The sequence below is a fragment of the Oncorhynchus gorbuscha genome, linkage group LG11 (genome assembly GCF_021184085.1).
Source record: "Oncorhynchus gorbuscha isolate QuinsamMale2020 ecotype Even-year linkage group LG11, OgorEven_v1.0, whole genome shotgun sequence".
Taxonomy (NCBI): Eukaryota; Metazoa; Chordata; class Actinopteri; order Salmoniformes; family Salmonidae; genus Oncorhynchus; species Oncorhynchus gorbuscha.
Window position 1 is genome coordinate 29,774,704 of NC_060183.1, and position 24,474 is coordinate 29,799,177.

The following is a 24,474-nucleotide window of genomic DNA, read 5'->3' on the forward strand; positions in this document are numbered from 1 at the left end:
TAATTTGTGTGTTATTAGTTTAAGAACACTGTTTGTCTATTGTTGTGACTTAGATGAAGATCAGATCAAATTTTATGACCCAGAAATCCAGGTAATTCCAAAGGGTTCACATACTTTTTCTTGACACTGTATTTTCGTATTACATTTACATTACATTTAAGTCATTTAGCAGACGCTCTTATCCAGAGCGACTTACAAATTGGTGCATTCACCTTATGACATCCAGTGGAACAGCCACTTTACAATAGTGCATCTAAACGTTTGTTTCAACAGTTTATTGTCAACTGCTTTGACCGTTGTGATCTTGAACGGCCCCCTATCTGCACATACAGCCAATGAATGGGGTTAGCGGTTAGCCTCTCAATGACAATGACTGGGCTTAGTAGTTAGCCTCTCAATGGCAATGACTGGGGTTAGCAGTTAGCCTCTCAATGGCAATGACTGGGGTTAGCAGTTAGCCTCTCAATGGCAATGAATGGGGTTAGCGGTTAGCCTCTCAATGGCAATGACTGGGGTTAGCAGTTAGCCTCTCAATGACAATGAATGGGGTTAGCGGTTAGCCTCTCAATGGCAATGACTGGGCTTAGCAGTTAGCCTCTCAATGGCAATGACTGGGGTTAGCAGTTAGCCTCTCAATGGCAATGAATGGGGTTAGCTGTTAGCCTCTCAATGACAATGACTGGGCTTAGCAGTTAGCCTCTCAATGGCAATGACTGGGGTTAGTGGTTAACCTCTCAATGACAATGACTGGGGTTAACAGTTAGCCTCTAAAGCCCTGATCTTTTCTACTGGAGGCCAGTGTTTTACTTGCTATTTTGTATTTACTTTGCCACCATGGCCTTTTTTGCCATTACCTCCCTTCTCACCTCATTTGCTCACATTGTATATAGACTTGTTTATACTGTACTATTGACTGTATGTTTGTTTTACTCCATGTGTAACTCTGTGTCGTTGTATCTGTCAAACTGCTTTGCTTTATCTTGGCCAGGTCGCAATTGTAAATGAGAACTTGTTCTCAACTTGCCTACCTGGTTAAATAAAGGTGAAATAAATAAATAAATAAAAAGTTTGTGAAACAAGCCATCTCGCCTATTCACCCCATCTTAGATTGACACCCTGCGCCTCTCTTTCTCTCTCTCTCTCTCTCTCTCTCTCTCTCTCTCTCTCTCTCTCTCTCTCTCTCTCTCTCTCTCTCTCTCACTCTCACTCTCACTCTCACTCTCTAATGGCACATTAATCCAAACTGACTCTGAGACACACATGTATTGCCTAATCCATTCCTCCATCCCGTCCTAAATGGGATTCATAGGAAATGAGGGGAATGGGATCGCCATGGTAACTGATCGGTCCCAAGGTCAGCGGTCATGGACTGGTGGGCTGTCAGGCTGCTGTGACAGCGACCCCCCCCCCTCCCCACCTCCCTAGCCTTGGCCTTGGGCAGGGGTCAAATGTCAGGCAGGGGTGGCAGCTGGGACCAAAGAGGGGTTAGGTTAAATGCAGAAGACAAATTGAATGCATTCAGTTGTGCAGGGGACAAGGGGAGCTAGGAAGGGGACAGGGAGGGGATGCAATCAGATCACAGAGCCGAGACTGAAGGGCTGTCAAAAGGCCGCTGAGCCCCCCCCCCCACACACAAACTGATTCAGAGGGGTTAGGTTAAATGCAGAAGACAAATTGAATGCATTCAGTTGTGCAACTGACTAGGTATCCCCTTTCCTTTCCTAAATCGTAATGAGACACATGAACCTCACACCCCAGGAACCACCACACACACGTATACTGTATTATGACCCCCCCCCAGAGGGGTGGAGGGCTAGGTCCGTCTATCCATCCAGACTGTCACAGAAGGACAGTAGGACATGCCCTGCCACTTCTGTAACCTCAGTGTCAGCCAAGAGCCCAGTGACCTGACTCAACAGAAAACAAGAGGGACAACAGAGTCCCGCTCTGTCACAAACCCCGCTGATGCCTCTGCTGTGTCAAGCATTTCACTGTCTCCTCGGTGCAACTGATGCGAAGAGGCCCAAAATGGCACCTCTGTAGACTAAAGGGTCAGACACACTTAGAAACCTGACTGCCGATAGGTACTTACCACCTCTGCCCAGAGTGATGGAAGTTAACTTTCTGTTGTTCATATAGAACAGTTCTACCTCCAATTTGCTTTGTTTAAATACTCCAGGCCACAAGGTGGCAGTGGCTTGTTGACTTGTGCCTGTAGCTATTAAGCTAATTAATGTTCTAACATTGTTGCTAGCTAGCTAGAATATGTAGTATTGTTGATACTAACCCAGTAAACAGTTTAAAGTTAAGGCTATCTTACAAATGAATGTAACTGTATTTTTTCAACCTTAAAATGTGCAACACATCCATGGCTACATTTCGAGTTTAGTTTCCTGTAACTAGTATAAGTCTCTTCCTACTTAATCATAGAAAGCATTAATGTTCAAGACAGCATGCAAAGGTCGCAAGTTGTGGAGATCTTCACACTTGCTGTAATAATCTGTGCAGAATCTTGTTGATCACTTGCACTGTGTACTTTTCTTTCACCCCAATTGGTAGTTACAGTTTTGTCCCATTGCTGCAACTCACGTACGGACTCGGGAGAGGCAAAGGTCGAGAGCCATGCATTTTCCGAAACACGACCCCGCCAAGTTGCACTGCTTCTTGACACACTGCTCGCTTAACCCGGAATCCAGCTTCACCAATGTGTCGGAGCAAACACCGTACTAGCTGGTGACCAAAGTCAGCGTGTATGCACCTGGCCCGCCACAAGGAGTCACTAGAGTGCAATGGGACTAGGGCATCACGGCCAGCCAAACGCATCCCTAACCCAGACGCGACCGGCTGCGACCGGCTGCGACACAGCCTGGGATCAAACCCGGGTCTGTATTGACGTGATGCAGTGCCTTAGACCGCTGCGCCACTCGGGAGGCTCTGCAATATGTACTTTTAATGTAATCTCAACTGCAATCCAGGTTATTTGGCTGTGCTATTTGATGAAACACAGTGATAACGCATTAAGTTGTTGTATAAATATAACATATCTGACATTGTATTGCCATTTGAACTTTGTTGTGCTTTTAAATGGTTGAAAGCGCAGATAAGACATTTAGATGACACCTAAACTAAAAAGCAGATATTGTTTTTCCATTGGAATTTAGTTGTGCTTTTAGATGTTTGAAAGCATATTGATAACATATTGGGAATTTACAAAACTTCTGGCTGTCTTTTTGAGTCGGTGAATAATGAAATCTCAGTGATCAACATCTCAACCAAATATTACCCAAACGTCCACTTTGAAATGACGGGGCGTGTCCAGTTGGCAGACTTTTCGGTCCATTCTATTCTATTCTATTCTATTCTATTCTATTCTATTCTATTCTATTCCATTCTATTCTATTCTATTCTATTCTATTCAAATTCAAATAAATTCCATTCAGATAAGTAATACTTATATGAGAGAAGGAGGAAGAACGCATTTGAAAACTATTGGAATTGGACCATTTCCTCCATTCAACTCTATACTCGGTCGTGTTCCCAAATGTTTTTGGCCAGTGACCCCATTTTGATATATATAAATATATATGTATTTTTTACAACCTCACCATGTAAAGAAAGTGATGTAATCAATAGCTAATGTTTCATGTTTTATTTGGGCGCTATGACAGTCTATTACAAATCAGTCTGACAGTACTTCAATCTGAAGGAAGTAGGGTTTGAAGTGGCTGAAATGCATCAGAAAGGTATTAGGAAGTTCAGAAGATTATCAGGCAATAATTGTGCATGACATTCTGTGTGGAAAAGAACACCATCATCGCTTTCAATTATGATGCCCCCCCCCCCCGAGTCTGTGTGGCTTGTGAGCGTTGTAATAGCTTATAGCTTCAACCGTTCACAAGTTAGAGCGACATTTGTAGGAAGTAAACGGGAAGTGTCACGACCTGTTCAGCGGATATCGAAGGTTACTCACATCACAATGGTTCTATGAACCAAGCAGCAATTTTTCTCCAGAGTTTCTCTCGTGACCCTATTTTCAAATCTAGCAACCTACATAGGGTTGCAACCCCTAGTTTGTAAACGCTGCATTAGGGCATGCAATGGAAAACGTCTTAAAACATTTCAGAACTTAAAAATGACAATTATTGTTTCAGTACATTTTCTTCAGTTTGGTGCCTAATGAACACAACCATGGGACAAAACACGAGGTTCTACCTGGACTAAGTAATGAATCATTTTCGATTTCCATTGTAAAGCGTTTCAAAACATTTCCCACTGTGTACTCTAATAAACACGGCCCTGTTCTGACCTGTGTTCATGGTGCGGCGCAGCTGGATGAGGCTATTGAAGGTGAGGTAGGAGATGTGTGAGGGTCCCCAACCCCCGGCCTCGGGGTCGTAGCTCTCCTCATAGCCCACCCATCGGCCCGTCTCCTGCCAGCCCTGATGGTTCTGCTGGTCATTCATCAGCTCGGTCAGCTCCACGTAGGCCTGCATGGGGAGACACAAGATACTGGCAGTGTGGAATTGAGAGGGATCGCATGGGGACTAAATGAGTTCCCAAAGTAACACACATTTTGTCTCCCAATTTGTTTTGCTTAATTCTCCAGCATGTATCAATGTAAATATATATATAAGATTAAGTAATATTGCAGTATGCCTATGGAAGACACAGGACACTGATGCAGCCAAACTAATTTGAAATAATCCATAATGCCCGATATCGTTGTTACCCTTGTGGCAATACCGGTGCATTTGAAAAAATGTGGCTACACTAATGCAGGTTATTCAAACACCCACAGCCATTCATCATTGGGTTGGGTTGGCGCCCCCCCTTGGGGTTGTGCCGTGGCGGAGATCTTTGTGGGCTATACTCGGCCTTGTCTCAGGATGGTAAGTTGGTGGTTGAAGATATCCCTCTAGTGGTGTGGGGGCTGTGCTTTGGCAAAGTGGGTGGGGTTATATCCTTCCTGTTTGGCCCTGTCCGGGGGTGCCATCGGATGGGGCCACAGTGTCTCTTGACCCCTCCTGTCTCAGCCTCCAGTATTTATGCTGCAGTAGTTTATGTGTCGGGGGGCTAGGGTCAGTTTATTATATCTGGAGTACTTCTCCTGTCCTATCCGGTGTCCTGTGTGAATTTAAGTATGCTCTCTAATTCTCTCTTTCTCTCTTTCTTTCTCTCTCTCTCGGAGGACCTGAGCCCTAGGACCATGCCTCAGGACTACCTGACATGATGACTCCTTGCTGTCCCCAGTCCACCTGGCCGTGCTGCTGCTCCAGTTTCAACTGTTCTGCCTGTGATTATTATTTTTTGACCATGCTGGTAATTTATGAACATTTGAACATCTTGGCCATGTTCTGTTATAATCTCCACCCGGCACAGCCAGAAGAGGACTGGCCACCCCACATAGCCTGGTCCCTCTCTAGGTTTCTTCCTAGGTTTTGGCCTTTCTAGGGAGTTTTTCCTAGCCACAGTGCTTCTACACCTGCATTGCATGCTGTTTTGGGTTTTAGGCTGGGTTTCTGTACAGCACTTTGACATATCAGCTGATGTACGAAGGGCTATATGAATACATTTGATTTGATTTTGATTTGATCATTGTGCTTTCACCTTTATTCAAGCAAGCAGGTGCACTTGAACACGATTTAGCAGTTTCACCAAAAGTCTGATTCAGGTGTGTTCATGACTGACATTAGAAGCAATGACCTCTCTATCAACTTTTGTATTGTCACTCCTGCACACTGCACACATACAGATCTACAAGGCATGTAGTGAGGGTGGGGTGATGTCGGTCGCCAAGGCACCGACATGCTCGGCTGGTTGCCACAACGAGGGAGGCCGGGTGTAGCTGGTGTCTACGGCGTAAACATGGTGGCGGCAGCCTCCGTCTGCAGTGTTCGTGTCCACTGGTTGTTTTCGGTGTCGGTGTGGAGGTGACAGATTAACTGCTGGCTGTGTTTGGAGTGTCAATAAATGGCGTGTGGCAGAGTGTGTGTGGGTACAAGAGTTTCAAAGGACAGCAGTGTGTGTTTGTTTGTGTGTATGTCTTTCCTATGTATGAATACATTATCAATGGTGACAATCAGTTTGGTGACAACGGTGGCAGCTATGACATAGTGGTGGCAGCTATGATATAATGTATGTGTGAGGGGGGAGGGTGTGTGTGCAACGGGGTCGGAGTTAGTTTTGGTTCTTGAATGAACCCTCCTGCCCCTGCCAGTCACAGGTGTACCTCAATTGAATTAAGTGCATTTCAGGGTATCCACTAATGGTTGTAAAGGCTGGTAGGCTATGGGAGGACAGGAGCAGATACCATGGTGTAGCTGAAACGGAGACGTTTAATTGTGAACATACGTTCTATGTAGGTCTGTCAAATGATTAAAACATTTAATTGCGTTAATCGCAGAATTTGCTATGATTAAATGAATTATTTGCAAATTCCAAATTTGCTCAAAGTGAGCTGTAATGTAAGATTTTTTTATACAAAAAACCATGACAATAATATTGTGGTCCTGATTTGTCTAATGTAACGGTAAGCCAAACGAGGTAAATTGAGAAATCACACTTTCTTTAACCTCAATGTCAAAGCATGTGGCTTAGTATTGGCTATAGGAAAGGTTATGTATGTGTAAATCCCCCCTGTTGTATGTGTGTGTGCTGTTCTGCCTGAGGGTCTGTATGCATGTATGAACTACACTATTGATAAGCTGCACTTCAATGGCTTTTGACTCTTCCCACCGACGGCTGAGTCTATCACATCAACTGTATCGGAAACAGAATATCTCCATCAGATTGCTCAGCATGTTGCAGGTGTCTTAATGCTGCGGCACAAGGTCCTAGCCTTAAAACACTGAGAGACGGTTTCCAGACACTGATTCAGCCAAGTCCAAGACTAAAATAAATGTTCAATGGAGATTCTCCATTTAAAAGTGGTTCTTAGTCCAAGGCCAGGCTTCTGTTTCCGGGAAACCATTTCTGAAATGTATTGTAGCAAAAAGGGGGACATAGTTAGATTGAATGGAGAACTCTATTTTCCCAGGGGTGGACAGCACGGGCAGCACAAAACACAGTATTAACAGTATTAACAGTATAAATATATATACAATATAAAGTATATACTGTAGAAACGTGTTGGCGGGACCACTTACCTGGCAGTCTCCCCTGGGGTTGGCGTTGGTGTTAATGTTCAACGCAGCTGGAACATAGAAAGGAGGCTCTGATAAGCATTGTACATAACCGTTCCTACTTCTGTCTATACAATACATCGTTGTCCGATCATCGTTGTCTGATTGAAACACTTTACACATGAATATGAACATTCTAACGACTCGATCCCTGCCTAAATGCCTAAATGCATTTTGGTTGTAGACATTCAAGTATAGAGAGAAGTTGTTTTTCAACCATAATTATAATTTCCCCAAATCCACTGCAGGCTTGCTGGCCAGATTTGGATTGTGGGCTGTACATTTGCCACCCCTGCTATACAGTTTATTCTGTACTGTGCAACTGAATGAAATACAGTGAATCTACAGAGAATTCAGGAATACTTTTTCCACATTTTGTTACATTACAGCTCTATTCTAAAATAACGAAAAAAAATCCCTCATCAATATATACACAATACATCATAGACAAAGTGAAAACAGGTTTATTGAATTATTTGCACCTCTTTTAAATGAAATCATCTATTAACATACACTACTGTTCAAAAGTTTGGGGTAATTTAGAAATGTCCTTGTTTTTGAAAGAAAAGCACATTTTTTGTCCATTAAAATAACATCAAATTGATCGGAAATACAGTGTAGACATTGTTAATGTTGTAAATGACTATTGTAGCTGGAAACGGCAGATTTATGGAATATTTACATAGGCGTACAGAGGCCCATTAATAGCAACCATCACACCTGTGATCCAATGGCACGTTGTGTTAGCTAATCCAAGTTTATAATTTTAGAAAGCTAATTTATCATTAGAAAACCCTTTTGCAATTATGTTAGCACAGCTGAAAACTGTTGTTCTGATTAAAGAAGCAATAAAACTTCTTTAGACTAGTTGAGTATCTGGAGCATCAGCATCTGCGGTTGTGTGGCCAGTTGGAGGTAATGCCACATTCTCTAAAATGACTTTGGAGGCGGCTTATGGTAGAGAAATTAACATTCAATTCTCTGGCCACAGCTCTGATAGACATTCCTGCAGTCAGTACTACAATTGTGTGTTCCCTCAAAACTTGAGACATCGGTGGCATAGTGTTGTGTGACAAAACTATGCATTTAGAGTGTCCTTTTACTGTCCCCAGCACAAGGTGCACCTGTGTAATGATCATGCTGTTTAATCAGCTTCTTGATATGCCACACCTGTCAGGTGGGTGGATTACCTTGGCAAAGGAGAAATGCTCACTAACAGGTATGTAAAAAGAATTGTTCTCAACATTTGAGAGAAATAAGCTATTTGTATGTATGGAACTTTTCTGGGATCTTTAATTTCAGCTCATGAAACATGGGACCAACACTTTACACGTTGCTTCTATATTTTTGTTCAGTGTATTTAACAGATTTGCACAAAATGTGAATTAATGTTAGGATTCTGCCCTTATTGATTGAATGAGTGGGTACACAGTGGAGTCAGAAATGATTTACACCCTTGATAAAGATGAGCAAAAATAACTGTGTAAAATAAAAAAAAATCAAGTACTGAGCTATATTGTATGCTCTAAACACTTTGGAAATTATTTTCTGTAGTACTAAGACAATTTCTCAGATAAAAATATTTAGTTTACCAAGTAATATCATTTGTTCTCAAAAAGGTAAGGGTAAAAATGATTGACACCCCTTTTTCAATACCTTTAAATACCTCACCTTGTGAGGAAAATGGCTCTGAGTCTTCCTCTAAAATGGTTTATGAGTTACACATTGGGAGGGATCGAGACCATTCCTCCATACAGAATCCTTCCAGATCCTTGATATCCTTCGTCTGCGCTTATGGACTGCTCTCTTCAATTCAAACCACAGGTTTTCAAGTCCGGAGACCGAGATGGCTATTGCAAAATGTTGATTTGGTGGCCATTTTGATGTCTTGCTGGAAGAACCACTTGTGGTCAAGTTTCAGCCTCCTGGCAGAAGTCAACAGGTTTTGAGCAGAAATGTCCTGGTACTGGGTAAAGTTCATGTTACCACTGGTGTGCGTGGTCAAGGAGCTCTTTATTCCTGCTCATGAACGTATGAGTGCATGTATTCCTGTGGTCCTGTCTTCCTTGTTACATAAAGTCTGTTGTGGCCTGTCACAGCATCCACAAATCTCTGACGGGAGCTGAGGATAGAAGTTGTCTGTGATAACAGCATGAATTATTTCCAAAACAGAGGTAGTAAAGGGTAGTAGAGAGTCAGATTAGGCAGACTAGACAGGTGTGTGTGTGTCAAGGTTATTATAGTAAACTAAAACTGAAACTAAAATTTAAACTAATCATGAAAAAACGATTTAGTAAATAATTAATAAACCCGATTGAAAAAACTAAATTACACTGAAACTATTATCTTTGACTCCAAAACTAAACTAAAATAAAAACCATATGAATTATGTTTTTTGGGGTGTGTGGGGGGCAAAAATCACTGGTTGAATCAACGTTGTTTCTACGTCATTTCAATGAAATTATGTTGAACCAATGTGGAATGGACATTGAATTGACATCTATGCCCATTCTTTTTTATTTTCCAATGGGGTTTTAAAGCTTCCAAATCTGGCGGGTCACATAATTGAAAGGTAGACGACGTTGCCATGAGCAGCACCGCATATTGGGCTCGTTTGAGTGGTAACGCTAAAGCAAACGACTGTAGACGAAAGTGGAGGAGTGAAGTCGCGGTAGGTGCATCTGAGACAGCTGAAAGTCGCACACTAATGTGGATTTCCAACAGCAAGGCTCCGATCAACATGGCAGTGTTGCCATTGTTTATAAAAGGTTTTCTTTATAATGTCGAAATAAACATGTATCTTACTCCCATATCACACACTCAAAAACTCATAATACAATATTTTGGTGTGTACATTGTACAATCTCTTAGTGAGATAGAGCCTCAAATATCACATTAATTTGTCTATATCCACTGTACCCATAAATCGTGGCAAATTGGTTCCCATTTCAGGCATATCTTTGGTCCAGTTCGCATGGGTCAAATCAAATCAAATCAAATGTTATTTGTCACATGCACCGAATACAACAGATGTAGACCTTACAGTGAAATGCTTACTTTTACAAGCCCTTAACCAACAACGCTGTTTTATGAAAATACATTTTTAAAAAGTCAGAGATAAAAAAACCAAATAATTACAGATTAGCAGTAAATAACAATAGCGGGGCTATTTGCAGTTGCCATACCAGGTAGTGATGCAACCAGTCAGGATGTTCTCGATGGTGCAGCTGTAAAACCTTTTGAGGATCTGAGGACCCATGCCAAATATTTTCAGTCTCCTGAGGGGGAATAGGTTTTGTCGTGCCCTCTTCACAACTGTCTTGGCATGCTTGGACCATGTTAGTTTGTTGGTGATGTGGACACCAAGGAACTTGAAGCTCTCAACCTGCTCCACTGCAGCCCGGTCGCTGAGAATGGGGGCGTGCTTGGTCCTCCTTTTCCTGTAATCCACAATCATCTCCTTTGTCTTGATCACGTTATGGAAGAGGTTGTTGTCCTTGCACCACACGGCCAGGTCTCTGACCTCCTCCCTAAAGGCTGTCTTATCATTGTCGGTGATCAGGCCTACCACTGTTGTGTCATAAGCAAACTTAATGATGGTGTTAGAGTCATGCCTGGCCGTGCAGACATGAGTGAACAGGGAGTACAGGAGGGGTCTGAGCACGTACCCCTGAGGGGCACCTGTGTTGAGGATCACAGTGGCGGGTGTGTTATTACCTATCCTTACCACCTGGGGGCGGCCCGTCATGAAGGCCAGGATCTAGTTGCAGAGGGAGGTGTTTAGTCCCGGGGGCTTTATCTTAGTGATGAGCTTTGAGGGCACTATGGTGTTGAACGCTGAGCTGTAGTCAATGAATAGCATTCTCACATAGGTGTTCCTTTTGTCCAGGTGTGAAAGGGCAGTGTGGAGTGCAATAGAAATTGCATCATCTATGGATCTGTTGGGGTGGTATGCAAATAGGAGTGGGTCTAGGGTTTCTGGGATAATGGTGTTGATGTGAGCCATGACCCACCTTTCAAAGCATTTCAGGGCTACAGATGTGAGTGCTACGGGTCAATAGTCATTTTATGCATGATACCTTAGTGTTCTTGGGCACAGGGACTATGGTGGTCTGCTTGAAACATGTTGGTATGACAGACTCAGACAGGGAGAAGTTGAAAATGTCAGTGAAGATACTTGCCAGTTGGTCAGCGCACCCTCGGAGTACACATCCTGGTAATCCGTCTGGCCCTGCGGCCTTGTGAATGTTGAGCTGTTTAAAGGTTTTACTTACATTGGCTGCGGAGAGCGTGATCACACAGTTGTCTGGAACAGCTGATGCTCTCATGCATGTTTCAATGTTACTCACCTCAAAGCTAGCATAAAAGTTATTTTGCTTGTCTGGTAGGCTCGTGTCACTGGGCAGCTCTCAGCTGTGCCTCCCTTTGTAGTCTGTAATAGTTTGCAAGCCCTGCAACATCCGACGAGCATCGGAGCCGGTGTAGGACAATGTGTGATCTTAGTCCTGTATTGACACTTTGCCTGTTTGATGGTTCGTCAGAGGGCATAGCGGGTTTTCTTATAAGCTTCCGGGTTAGAGTCACGCTCCTTGAAAGAGACAGCTCTACCTTTTAGTTCAGTGGGGACGTTGCAATGAGTGAGCTTCTGGTTTGGGTATGTACGTACAGTCACTGTGGGGACAACGTCATCGATGCACTGATTGATGAAGCCAATGACTGATGTGGTGTACACCTCAATGTCATCGGAAGAATCCCGGAACATAATCCAGTCTGTGCAAGCAAAACAGTCCTGTAGTTTAGCATCTGCTTCATTTGATCACTTTTCTTTACAGACGGAGTCACTGGTACTTCCTGCTTTAAGTCTTGCTTGTAAACAGGAACCAGGAGGATATAATTATGGTCGGACTTGCCAAGTAGAGGGCGAGGGAGAGCTTTGTACGCGTCTCTGTGTGTGGAGTAAAGGTGGTCCTGAATTGTTTTCCCTCTGGTTGCACATTTAACATGCTGATAGAAATGAGGTAAAACAATTTAAGTTTCCCTGCATTAAAGTCCCCCACCACAAGGAGCGCCGCCTCTGGATGAGTGTTTTCCTGTATAAAGCTCATTGAGTGCGGTTTTGGTGCCAGCATCGGTCTGTGGTGGTATGTAGACAGCTACGAAAAATACAGATGAAAAATCTCTAGGTAGATAGTGTGGTCTACAGCTTATCATGAGATACTCTACCTCAGGCAAGCAAAACCTCGAGACTACCTTATATATCGTGCACCAGCTGTTGTTTACATATATGTATAGGCCCCCGCCCCGTGTCTTACCAGAGGCTGCTGTTCTATCCTGCGGATAGAGAGTATAACCTGTCAGCTATATGTTCTTAATGTCGTCGTTCAGCCACAACTCGTAAAACATAAGATATTACAGTTTTTAATGTACCGTTGGTAGGATTTACATGCTTTCAGTTTGTCCCATTTATTTTCCAGCAATTGAAGGGTAGCTATCAGGACTGAAGGCAAAGCCAGATTAGCCACTCGTCACCTGATCCTAACAGTTTCCTTCTCCACCAAATGATGGGGATCTGGACCTGGACGGTTGTCTGTAGTATATCCCTCCCGTCCGACTCATTGAAGAAAAACCCCTTGTCTAATCTGAGGTGAGTAATCACAGTTCTGATGTCCAGAAGCTCTTTTCGGTCATAAGAGACGGTAGCAGCAACATTATGTACAAAACAAGTTATGAACTATGAAAAAAAGGAGCCGATAAAACAGCAGCCCTCCCCTTATGATTGGTTGACAATAGAGCCTCCCAATATGCAAGTGACAACTGCAGGATGAAGTTGGTGAAGAGCAAGCACAGAAACTTGCGGTCGACTGCAGTCAAAACTTCATGACCATTGATCACATGGTTTTTGACATGTTTTTGCTCTAGAACAACACACTTTGAATAACTTGACAACATTTATCTGCTTGAACGAGCGCAATGACATGAGCACGATGTAAAACTTTGCTCTCATACAGTCATACGGAGTATCTACGAATGCTACTGTTTACTTCGTGCATTTACGTCATCTCGCTGAGGTTACCTTTAAACCTAACCTAACCTATGACCTGACCCATCATCTTATGCATTACTGCCCCACAGTGGCAAGAACTGACATCCCCAAAAACACATCAAAGTTTTTATAAAACTTTAAATAAATAAAAACTATTAAAGTGGATCTGAAAAAAACTGAAAATAAACCAAATGTCAACTAACATTCTTAAAACGAATAGAAATTCAAATGAATATTAAAACACTAAACTATAATAACCTTGGTGTGTGTGTGTGTGTGTGTGTGTGTGTGTGTGTGTGTGTGTGTGTGTGTGTGTGTGTGTGTGTGTGTGTGTGTGTGTGTGTGTGTGTGTGTGTGTGTGTGTGTGTGTGTGTGTGTGTGGGTGTGGGGGTGGGGGTGGGTGTGGGTGGGTGGGTGGGTGTCTGTGTAGATGTATACAAATTGATCCAGCATGAGTTTTGTATGGATAACCAATGGAAATATACACAGTGCAAATGAGGTGGAAAACGACTAGCATCTCAGATCTCAACTTCCAAATACAGTACAAATACAATGATTGCCACTGAAATTGATATTTGCACAACTATCAAACAAAAGACAGTTTTTATAACTAACAAAGTGACAATTCAATTTATATAATGTAAATAGTAAATGCATTGTTCCTATGCCTCTGTTACACCCTGAGAGCTTTCCTGTGGGTTCATTCATGTAACTCTGTGAAATTGTTTGTGGCGGTAAAAATGTTGCAGGATGGTAATGATAAATAAGATAACAACCAGAGTTATAATACAAAAATGAACCGTTAATTATCCATATTATGAACCGAATATTTTCGATTGAGTTAAAACATTTGCATTGCTGATCATTTCCGGCCAACAATCATTTTTCATCTTGCACAATATTATCACAATAACTTAAAATACTATTTATAAGAGTAATGTTGATGGAAAAGCTTAAACGTACCTGCACCACAAACCAGCCAACCCGACCACTTTGACAAGCGACTGGCCCCCTCAATGCAAAAGAAGTGTGACTTTATAAACACCACCTCTTTATAATGTCTGTGACTGTGGCCTTAGAATGGGACACACACACACACACACACACACACACACACACACACACACACACACACACACACACACACACACACACACACACACACACACACACACACACACACACACACACACACACACACACACACACACACACACACACAGACTCTGAGCCAGTGTGTTCCCAATGTCACCCATAATATTGATAGTAAATACTGTCACTTGATAACCTCGGACCAGTCTGACTGTCTCACTATCCCGACCGTCATCTTATCATCATATTTATTGGCTATGTTTGGAATAAACAAAGGATAGGATTACACATATTTATTGGCTATGTTTGGAATAACCACCGGATTACACTGGGCCAGGGGCACAACTTTCACTGGGGAGGGGGGGACCTGACCCCCCCACACACACTCTTAAATTGCATTTTTGCCCCCACCCCCAGTTTTATTATTGCAATGTGATACAAAAAGTGTTATTGGTGTGCCTTATGACCCTGCACACACTTCAGAGCGGTCGGATAGGCTGTTTGGAAGTTTCAGACGGCTGGATTTAGGACCACGTGACCACCACAGAGCGTGGCGAACGGAGGCAGCTGTTGTCTGTGTGTGTTGTGCTTTTTCTCAGAGTTGTAAAAGCAAGCAGAGCAGAAATTGGCTACTCTTTATTTGACTGATGTAGCTGACAAGGTAACTGCCCTTTGACATAACAGAAAAAAAGCATTTATTCCCAGTGCTGAGCTATTAGTGTACTGACATGTAACGTTAGCTAATGTTTCAGGTAGCAGTATCTAACAGCTGTTGTGTGTATGAAAATGTTTTGCAGCCTGTGCTTTGTCCCGTTTCAACAGAAGTAAACTAGCCAAAAGTTGGCTAACGTTAGCTATTATTTTATACCTCAATCACACTAGACACGAACCAAACGATGAAACCGGCGACCAAATTATTGAAGACTGATATTCTGAGGTTTTGTGACAGCTCAATGTGAGTTTTTATTAGAGTCAGTATAGCAATGTTGTACTGGGAAAATAAAGAGAGTAAACAAATGTGAATGATGATGAAGGCCAGTGATGAAGATGTGTCTAGCGACTTGCTGGCGTCAAGGCCCAGCATGATGACACAATCCCGATGTGTAACATTGTTTGCATGACAGACCATCTGTGGGCTATCACAGGTGTCAAACACACCTCATCTGTGGCAATCTCAAAGCAGAGATTGAAGTCCTAGGGTCACTGAAGCCAGGGGAGCTGAAGACTGATGGAACTTGAATCAACTAAATGAATGTCACTGTGTGAATAAAATGGTCATGTTTATATTGTTTGAAGAGTTCATAGGTAAAACAATTGTAAAATGTTTCATTGTACTGTAAGTACTATGGATTTATTGTTACAGAGAAACTGTTTCATTCTGTTCGTCGGACGGTGCATAGTTCAAAGAGGAGCGACACAGGGGTGCACCCGTATAATTTAGATTAACATTGTGATGATTAGATCCAAGACTGTATGTGTTATTTTCATGCCTTTGTTTTAATGTTTTGGGCCATGTAAAGGAATTTTAATTATACGATGGGAGATACTAACATCTTGCAATACTAATATCGCAAGACGCAAGATATTAGCTCTTTGTTCATTAGCCTCTTAATAATTGCATAACGATTAACCTAAACACCTGCATCTTATAGCATTCTGAGTGGTGACGCAAGGCTCGCAACTTTGGCTACAACCACTGGATAAAATTAGGGGTCTATAGCCTTCGAATAATAATGGAGTCAGATATACATCATATTTTAGGGTATTAGACCCTGTACACTAATTCTCTGTCATCCTCAGATGAAGTGAATTTTCACCATTCTACAATGCAACGTTATTGATCTGTCAGTTTCCCTGGCTAATTCCCTACTTTTCACACTGACACGCTATAAACAGCTATACAGGCTTCACTGTCATGGTGCACAGTCAGTACACAACACTATGATCATCATGTCTTAGCAGGATCATCATTCTGTCTGTACAGAATAAAGTGGAAAAGTGGACAAGGCAGAAGCTTCAAAGTTTGAAACTACTGTATTCTAAGGAAGTCTGACAAACCTCTAAAGTTGATTTCCAAACTGTATCAAGGGTTGATAGAGGCTTTTCCCGATGACACAAAACATGTCAAACAAAAATGTGAGGAAGACCTGGGAGACCATATTGATGATGATGAATGGATCCTCATTTAAAAGTTGCGAGCTTACACCGCAGGACTTAGAGGTACCCAGCGTCATGGCTTAATTGCTCCAGACCACCACAAGGGGGAGTTAGAGCACTCATTATGCATTTGGTTACCAATGTTTTTATATGACCAATCATATCGAGAGGTTCCAATGACGAATTTGACGCGAGCCACCCGTCCCTGGTGACTTTCTTCAGCAAAGATGGCTGACAAAACACTATGGTGGAAGCAAATGTAAGTAGTTATAACGTCATAATGAGTCAAGCAAAACATTTACAATTGAGAGGAATATGTTAGTTAATGAAGAGACAAACATTTGAGCATATTGTTTTGTCATAAAGTTAATTTATGAAAATTGCTATAGAGCAAGTTGGCTGACTAGCTAACATTAGCCAGCTAGCTAATGTTTTAGGGACTCCTGAGAAAACCAGCAAACCAGGCTGTCTTCTTGTGAAACAGCGGATGTGAAGAATCTATCTAGCTGAAGCATTTACTGCAAATTGAATATACAATTGTGTTAACTTGCATTACTTATATTTTCCATGCAATACAGCTGAAGTAGCATAGCTAGCTATCTATTCGTTTGCGTATTGTGTAGTGGAGGATAAAAATAACTGTATACCTAGCTTCACTTTGAAATTATGGAGTCCTTTGTGCAAATCAGATGTCAATGTAGCCTGCATAAACCCAACCTCACTCTGGATTTCCTTTAAGTTAAAGGAGTTACCTTCAACAATTCAATGCTATTTAGTTAGTCTACACAAATGAGTTTGGAAGCTGATCAATATCTGAATGTGCTGACAAGATAGCTTAGCAGAATTGAACACAGCTTGTTTCAAAGCTAAGCAGTGTACATACAGGAAAGCTAAGCAGTGTACATACAGGTAGGCATCTGTATGGTAGACTTGTTCTCACTAAGTGTGTTACCCTGCATATACCAGTAGGAGTCCATGTCTAGTCAAACTCAAAATCATTTCAACCACCAAATATATATGGGATTTTCAACATGAGAGAAGAGGGATAAATCACATCATTCCTAAAGGTACGTAGAGGGACGAGTCTTGTTCCTCATAGGCCATGGCATTGCATTGGAGAGAGATAGACCTGAATTTAAATGGAATTCTGTTTTTACTCCTCCTCACGTGACTTACCACATGGAGCGAGAGATCTGTAGCTACTGACATGTTTCTCAAGTCCTCTCGTCCGTCAGTTTTTGACAAGTCAGCAATTTCTTCATATACTTGCAATACATCACAATATATGGCATAGAAAAGAGCGGGAACTCAAAGTGACGTTACATTTTTTTAAGTGAATCTGAAAGGCAGGGGTTCTACTTAAGGCCCCTATCAGTGTTGAGCGCCGCTCAGTCCATCATAAAACTGTAATCTACAGTACATGCAGCCTCTGTCAGTGATCTCACACACATAACAACATACAATTTTCACCTGACATTGTAGATAAATGCTGGAGGAAAAATGAACAAACATGTTCTCTGAGCCTACACCTCAATTGTTTTACTGACTATCGGTTGTTGAGGTTTGTGTTATCAGTTACTTATTACAAATCTAAAAGCATAGGCTTTAAGGAAAATAATAATAGGTTTAAAATAGTAAACTAATATAGAGCACGGAACATTTAAGTATCTACACACTGGGAAAATGTCTCATGTTGAGGGTATTTCAATAATTACACAAGATTATTAATAAATAGTTACAATTTGGTTTGAGAGATATTCAATTAGACATTAATTTCCAAGTCATTATAAAAACAGATCATTCTGCGATCTTTAGATAATTCATCATTTGTCTGGAAACAATATATAATATATTATTACACTTTTGTCATATAACACAATCATGAATTTACAGGGCTTCAGACTGCACTTCTACAACACAATAAGTAAATAATAAAATTAGATCAAATTGATCCCATCTTACCCGGGAGAGGTAATCCAGATGTGGCAAAGTGCCAGAACGTTCAAATGACTCAGAAGGCGCAAGTCTGTGATCAACGACCATAATGCACAAGGGTAGAAACACCCACCCCTGGGGTATTCCTCTCCAACTTTTCCATTATGCACTGACCTACAGTCAGTTTATAGTATTTTGATCCTAGATCAGTGCTCAGGGGGATCTTTTCAATAGCCTGCGGCTCGTGAAATGGTAACACCCCCCTCAACCACTTTGTTCTTCCCACACCCATAGCCATCCATGGATGAGGACAAGATAAACCTCTGTCCATGGTACACAGTTTTATCGCCCATCCACATCTGGTTGAGTCAGGGGGATATCCCACCACAGCTCATCCCCTCCCTAACCGATCCAAGAGGCCATAGGTTGGGCCCCTACACAACAGACGCACAACTGAGTGACAAGAAAATAGGCCAACCATGTGCTAGTTTTAGTCAATGTGGAGGTTAGATTGAGAAATGGGGGTAAAATAAAGAGATAGTTACATCTTAAAGTTTGGTTATGACATACTTTGGCACTGGCCCATGTTTTTGGGGATTCCCTTTTTGAGGTGGACCAGGGGCTTAATTTAGTAAAGGTGCACTTGCACTTAAAACACTCTACAGTCTCAAACACACCTACAGCGTCATTGCGCAAAATGGTACGCAGCATCATCTGGATATGTGTGCAACAAAAGTTCAACATTCACCTTCTACTACCATTTCTGTCAAGCCATACAATTTGATGCATACGTTTGATTTATACAACGTATGCACCACACAGAACATACTGCAACTGCCTCTGCAACGCAATGCTGCAAGGCAAACACAGCGTTCCATTGGAAATGAATGTACTGCTGGTGTACCAAAAGGCAATGATGCTGTAGGTGTGATCGAGGTGTAAACCTTGCGTGTGCCAGTTTCCCCTCAAAGGTTGGTATTTATACATTTTGAACTTGTGTGTGTATCTCCAAGCACAGCTAAGACCATGGGTACACACAACTTCTAATGGTTGTTCAATTATATTGCAGGCAAATATGGTTCTCATGAGGTAAATGGAGGTGTTTGATGCACATGAAGTATAATAATGGTATGCTAATAAAAACATTCAAACATGGGCCTAATGATTAAACAGATGCATTTGCCATTGCATGTACTGAACAAAAATATAAATGCAACATGTAAAGTGTTGGTCTCATGTTTCATGAGCTGAAATAAAAGATCCCAGAAATGTTCCATATGCAGAAAAAGCTTATTTCTCCCAAATGTTGTGCACAAATTGTGCAATTGGCATCTTGGAGGCAGGAATGTCTACCAGTGCTGTTGCCAGATCATTTAATGTTAATTTCTCTACCATAAGCCGCCTCCAACAGACCATGTGTAACCACTCCAGCCCAGGATCTCCACATCAGGCTTCTTCACCTGTGGGATAGTCTGAGACCAGCCACCCAGACAGCTGATGAAACTGTGGGTTTGAACAACCAAAGAATTTCGGCAGAAACAGTTCGAAACCTTCTCAGGGAAGCTCATCTATGTGCTCACTATCCTCGCCAGGTTCTTGACCTTACTGCAGTTCGGTGTCATAACCGACTTCAGTGGGCAAATGTTCACCTTAGATGGCCACTGGCACGCTGGAAAAGTGTGCTCTTCATGAATTAGCGTGTATGGCATTGTCTGGCCGAGCGGTTTGCTGATGTCAACCTTGTGAACAGAGTGCCCCATGGTGGCAGTGGGGTTATGGTATGGGCAGGCAGGCAGGCATAAACTACAGACAATGAACATAAATGCATTTTATCGATTGCTATTTGAATGCACAGAGATTCTGTGACCAGATCCTGACGATTTTCTTTTATGAACTTTAACTCAGTAAAATATTTTGAAATTGTTACAATGTATTGCATGACAGGTCTCCTTTTCTGACATGATTAGTTTATTCCCGCTGCACATTTGTCATTCAAACGCCATGCATCGTCAAAAGTAAATTGACCGGTAGCAAAATATCTGACACTAGGTAGGTTACAGTAATGCTGTGCGGTCGGAGCTCAACATCATAACCTATTTAATCTCAGAGGCACCAAGGCAGCCACGATCAAATACTGATGAACTTAATATTGAACAGCAATTAGAATAGTGTGACCAGACTTCCCCGTTTTTGGTGGCTGGTCCCCAGCTGTAGCTGTCCCCGGAAATATCCCCGTTCTTAACTGTGAGTTAAAAACAGACCACAGAGTGAAATAATATTTTACGTGGCAAGACCAGGCAGCAGAGCCTACCGGTTGACGTCTCAATCACATTGTGCTTGTTTTGGCCAACAGAGGGGGCTGCTTGCTATATCAGCTTCATTCACTCTTCTTCTACTAACTACTTGCTCGGGCTAATTTTAGAGAATACTGCTGTGGAAACTCGGTCTGAAGCTAGTAAGTGTCAAAGTGAATCCACAACATCACCACAAATGTCTTTTCAAGCCAGGTCATTTGAGGAAATCATCAGGATCTGGTCACAGTATCTCTGTGCATTCAAATACAATTGTTTGAGATACTAGCTGTGATGTTACTATGTCACAATTTATTATATAGATAGATTATCTGCTCTATAAGGTTTTAAATATGTTATGCTATCTAACATTAGCTATATAGACTAAGTTAGTTAGTTATCTAGCTCGCTAGCTAGTGTCATGGTAGCTAGGTTAAAAACATTCACATGTGTTGGACGGGCTATTTTGAAAATATTATATTAAATGAATGCATAATTAATTGAGAATATTTATTTGTAGATGACAATTTTAATGGTTTGGCATTATAATAAGTAGTGTGAAAATATATTTTGACATTTTCATGGTTAACATTAGCATAATGTTTTCTGTTAGAGTGGAGAGGAAGGAGAGGAGGAAGACTGGATGAATGTGTCACGCCCTGACCTTAGAGAGCCTGTTTATTTCTCTATTTAGTTAGGTCATGGTGTGATTTGGGTGGGTATTCTAGTTTTCTATTTCTTTGTTGGCCGGGTATGGTTCCCAATCAGAGGCCGCTGTCTGTCGTTGTCTCTGATTGGGAATCATACTTAGGCAGCCTGTTTTCCACCTGAGTTTGTGGGACCTTGTTTTTGCATTGTTGCTGTATAGCCCTGCAGAACTTTACATTCGGTGTTCTTTTGAGTAGGAAGAGTGACACAAGGAGAGTGAAGAATAGCAGACAGGGGTTCAATGGTTCTTTCCAAGAAACGGAAAATGCCATTTTAATGGAAACCTGATGAAAGAATTTACGTTTATATGCTCAGGTCAAGACGATAGAATGGTTCACAGCAACCTTTGTAATTCCTCTTTTTCCAATTGGCAGCGGGGGAAGAACAGCAGTGGTAGAACATCAACAGACGAAAAAGCATAAAGCCTCTCTGATTGGCCGTGTTGGTATGCCCTTTGTCACCACATTCTTCAAGAAGGTAGAGCCATCCCAAGAATACTAGCATTTACATTTACATTACATTTAAGTAATTTAGCAGACGCTCTTATCCAGAGCGACTTACAAATTGGTGCATTCACCTTATGACATCCAGTGGAACAGCCACATTACAATAGTGCATCTAAATCTTTTAAGGGGGGGGGGGTGAAAAGGATTACTTTATCCTATCCTAGGTATTCCTTAATTTAACTGTGCAGGAGGGTGTCTTTGCATACCACACTATGCGACACAATCATAGTTACAGATCTATGGACTGTACAGCACAACTGACACGGAAGCTTTATGAGCCAAAGTTTACATGTGCTAGGACAAAATGTGAGGCCATAGTGAGTAATATATATGATGGCAGCACATCTGTGGAAACAAAACGGCTTGATTTTGATTAATTGAAAGGAGAAACAGCAGAAGAAATTGCAGCTGAGGTCCTGGTGGTCATCCAAAAATGTAACCTTCAAAACAAAGTCGTGGCATTCTCTGCTGACAACACATATACCAACTTTGGAGGATTGAATAGGCTGGGGAGGGTCAATGTCCATACCGAAGTTAAAAAGGCTCTGCAGCGGGAGGTGAATGTCGCTGCGAACACACCGACTGTGTTATTGCGTTTCGATACACCAGAAGTACATTCATTTCCAATGGAACGCTGCATTTCCCTTGCAGCATTGCGTTGCAGAGGCAAAAGTTATGGGGATTTATCGAACGTATGCATCAAATAGTTTGCGTAGACTTGACAGAAAGTAGCAAAATATGAATGTAGATTTTTTTTGCACACATATTCAGTAAAAATGTGAGATTACATAAAAACAGTTTGATTGCATAGTTTCTTTACATTTTTTATTAATTTATTTGCCAAGTATATTATTTATTCGATGACATCCACAAGTTAATTGTGAGAGCCTATAATATAATTTCCCTCCAAAATGCAGTTTTGGAGCGAAATGCAATAATAAATAGTCAAGATAGCAGAGTAGACTCTTTCAACAATGAGACCAACGTTGAGGAAGGTGGACTTGATCACGCTGTTGGGCCGGGACCAGCCCCGCCAAAAGCGCAGGTCTGTGTGGGTCCAGAGATGGTTAAAGTCCCGAAAGCAGGCAGGGGAGTTCCACCGTCTCATTCAAGAGCTTCGACTGTTTGGAGAGGAATTCCGAAGCTACTTTCGTCTGGACCAAAGCCAGTTCGATCACCTGCTCCAGATGGTTGGAGCCAGGATCACCCGGATGGATACCAACTACCGGGAGTCCATCAGCCCAGTTGAACGCCTGGAGATTTGTCTTCTGTAAGCTACACACTAGTACATTTTTAAAGCCTTTGATACCATAATTGATTGATATTTGATATATTGTTTTTATGTGCAACTTAGCTAGCGAAAGGGCTCTAGTTAAGTCTTTTCCCAAAGTTGGTTTATAATCCTTTTTGAATTATGCAATGTTACCAAATGAAAAGAAAGGTGCCTTCTGCCCTGGTGAAGGTAGGCTAGTCTTCTCCAGGACCCATTGTTGTTCAAGACAGTTACAGTCATTCATTACATTCTGATTGGACTCACATACACTCTTAAGAGAAAATGGTTCCAAAAGTGTCCTGCTTTCCCCATAGGATAACCATTTTTAGTTCCAGGTTTAACCCTTTGGGGAAAATGTTATACATGGAACCCAATAGGGTTCTACTTGGAACCAAAAGAGGTACTACCTGGAACCAAAAAGGGATCTCCTATGGGGACAGCCGGAGAACCGTTTTAAGTATATAGTACGAGTTGGCCTGGGCTACAGTTTATTGATATAGTCATAGACTGAATTGTACTGTTACAAGGCATTGTTAATGATGGTTGATGAGTATTACAATATAATTAGTAAAGCATAATAAACAGTAATGAGGTGGCTATATGAGTAGATATAATATGTGGGTGGAATTCAAGTTACACACAATATTGATAATTATATTTTAGATTCTTGGCGACAGGGGACTCCTACAGGACCATTGGATTCAGCTTCCGAGTTGAACGGTCCACAGTGGCAGGAATTGTCCCCTCTCTGGCACAAGCCATTTGGGACTGTCTGGTTGGTGAATACATGCCTGTCCCCAAGGAGGAAGACTGGAGGGCCATCGCTGCAGAGTTCCTGGAGAGGTGGAATTTCCCCAACTGCTCCATTGATGGAAAACATATAGTAATCCAGGCTCCACCGTGCTCAGGTTCGCAATTCTACAACTACAAGGGTACATATTCAGTTGTATTCTTGGCTGTAGTAGAGGCCATCGTTTCCGTGTTGTCGACGTTGGGGCTTACGGCAAGGGAAGTGATGGCGGGTCCCTGCCTTCGGCCAGGCACTTCAGGAAGGCACCCTGGAGATTCCACCACCTGCATCACTCCCTGGGGCTGAAGACCTGGGACCTGTTCACCACGTCTTCGTCGGCGATGAGGCCTTCCCTTTAAGACGCAACCTCATGAGGCCCTATGCTGGACGCCAGCTGCCATTGCCAAAGCCTGTAAGGATCTTTAACAAACAATTTTCCAGGGCAAGGTTAGTTTTTGAATGCGCCTTTGGGATTCTGGCAGCCCGGTGGAGAATGTA

At 42.1% G+C, this 24,474-nt stretch overlaps 1 protein-coding gene across 2 annotated transcripts in view; it reads right to left on the reverse strand.

Annotated features, from left to right (window-relative positions):
- slc4a1b (solute carrier family 4 member 1b (Diego blood group)) overlaps positions 1–14,282 on the reverse strand; it is a 48,434-nt gene extending 34,152 nt beyond the window's left edge. The window contains exons 1-3 of one of the 2 annotated variants that reach the window (XM_046369308.1): positions 14,188–14,282; positions 7,146–7,192; positions 4,307–4,487 (exon numbers count right to left, since the gene is read on the reverse strand). In XM_046369308.1, coding sequence (XP_046225264.1) covers positions 4,307–4,463 — 157 coding nt within the window. In that variant the 5' untranslated portion in view covers positions 4,464–4,487; positions 7,146–7,192; positions 14,188–14,282. Of the gene's footprint in view, positions 1–4,306; positions 4,488–7,145; positions 7,193–8,852; positions 9,249–14,187 lie in introns of those variants that run through there. The other variant, XM_046369309.1, reaches the window with a different exon arrangement.
- Between the last annotated feature and the right edge of the window lie 10,192 nt (positions 14,283–24,474).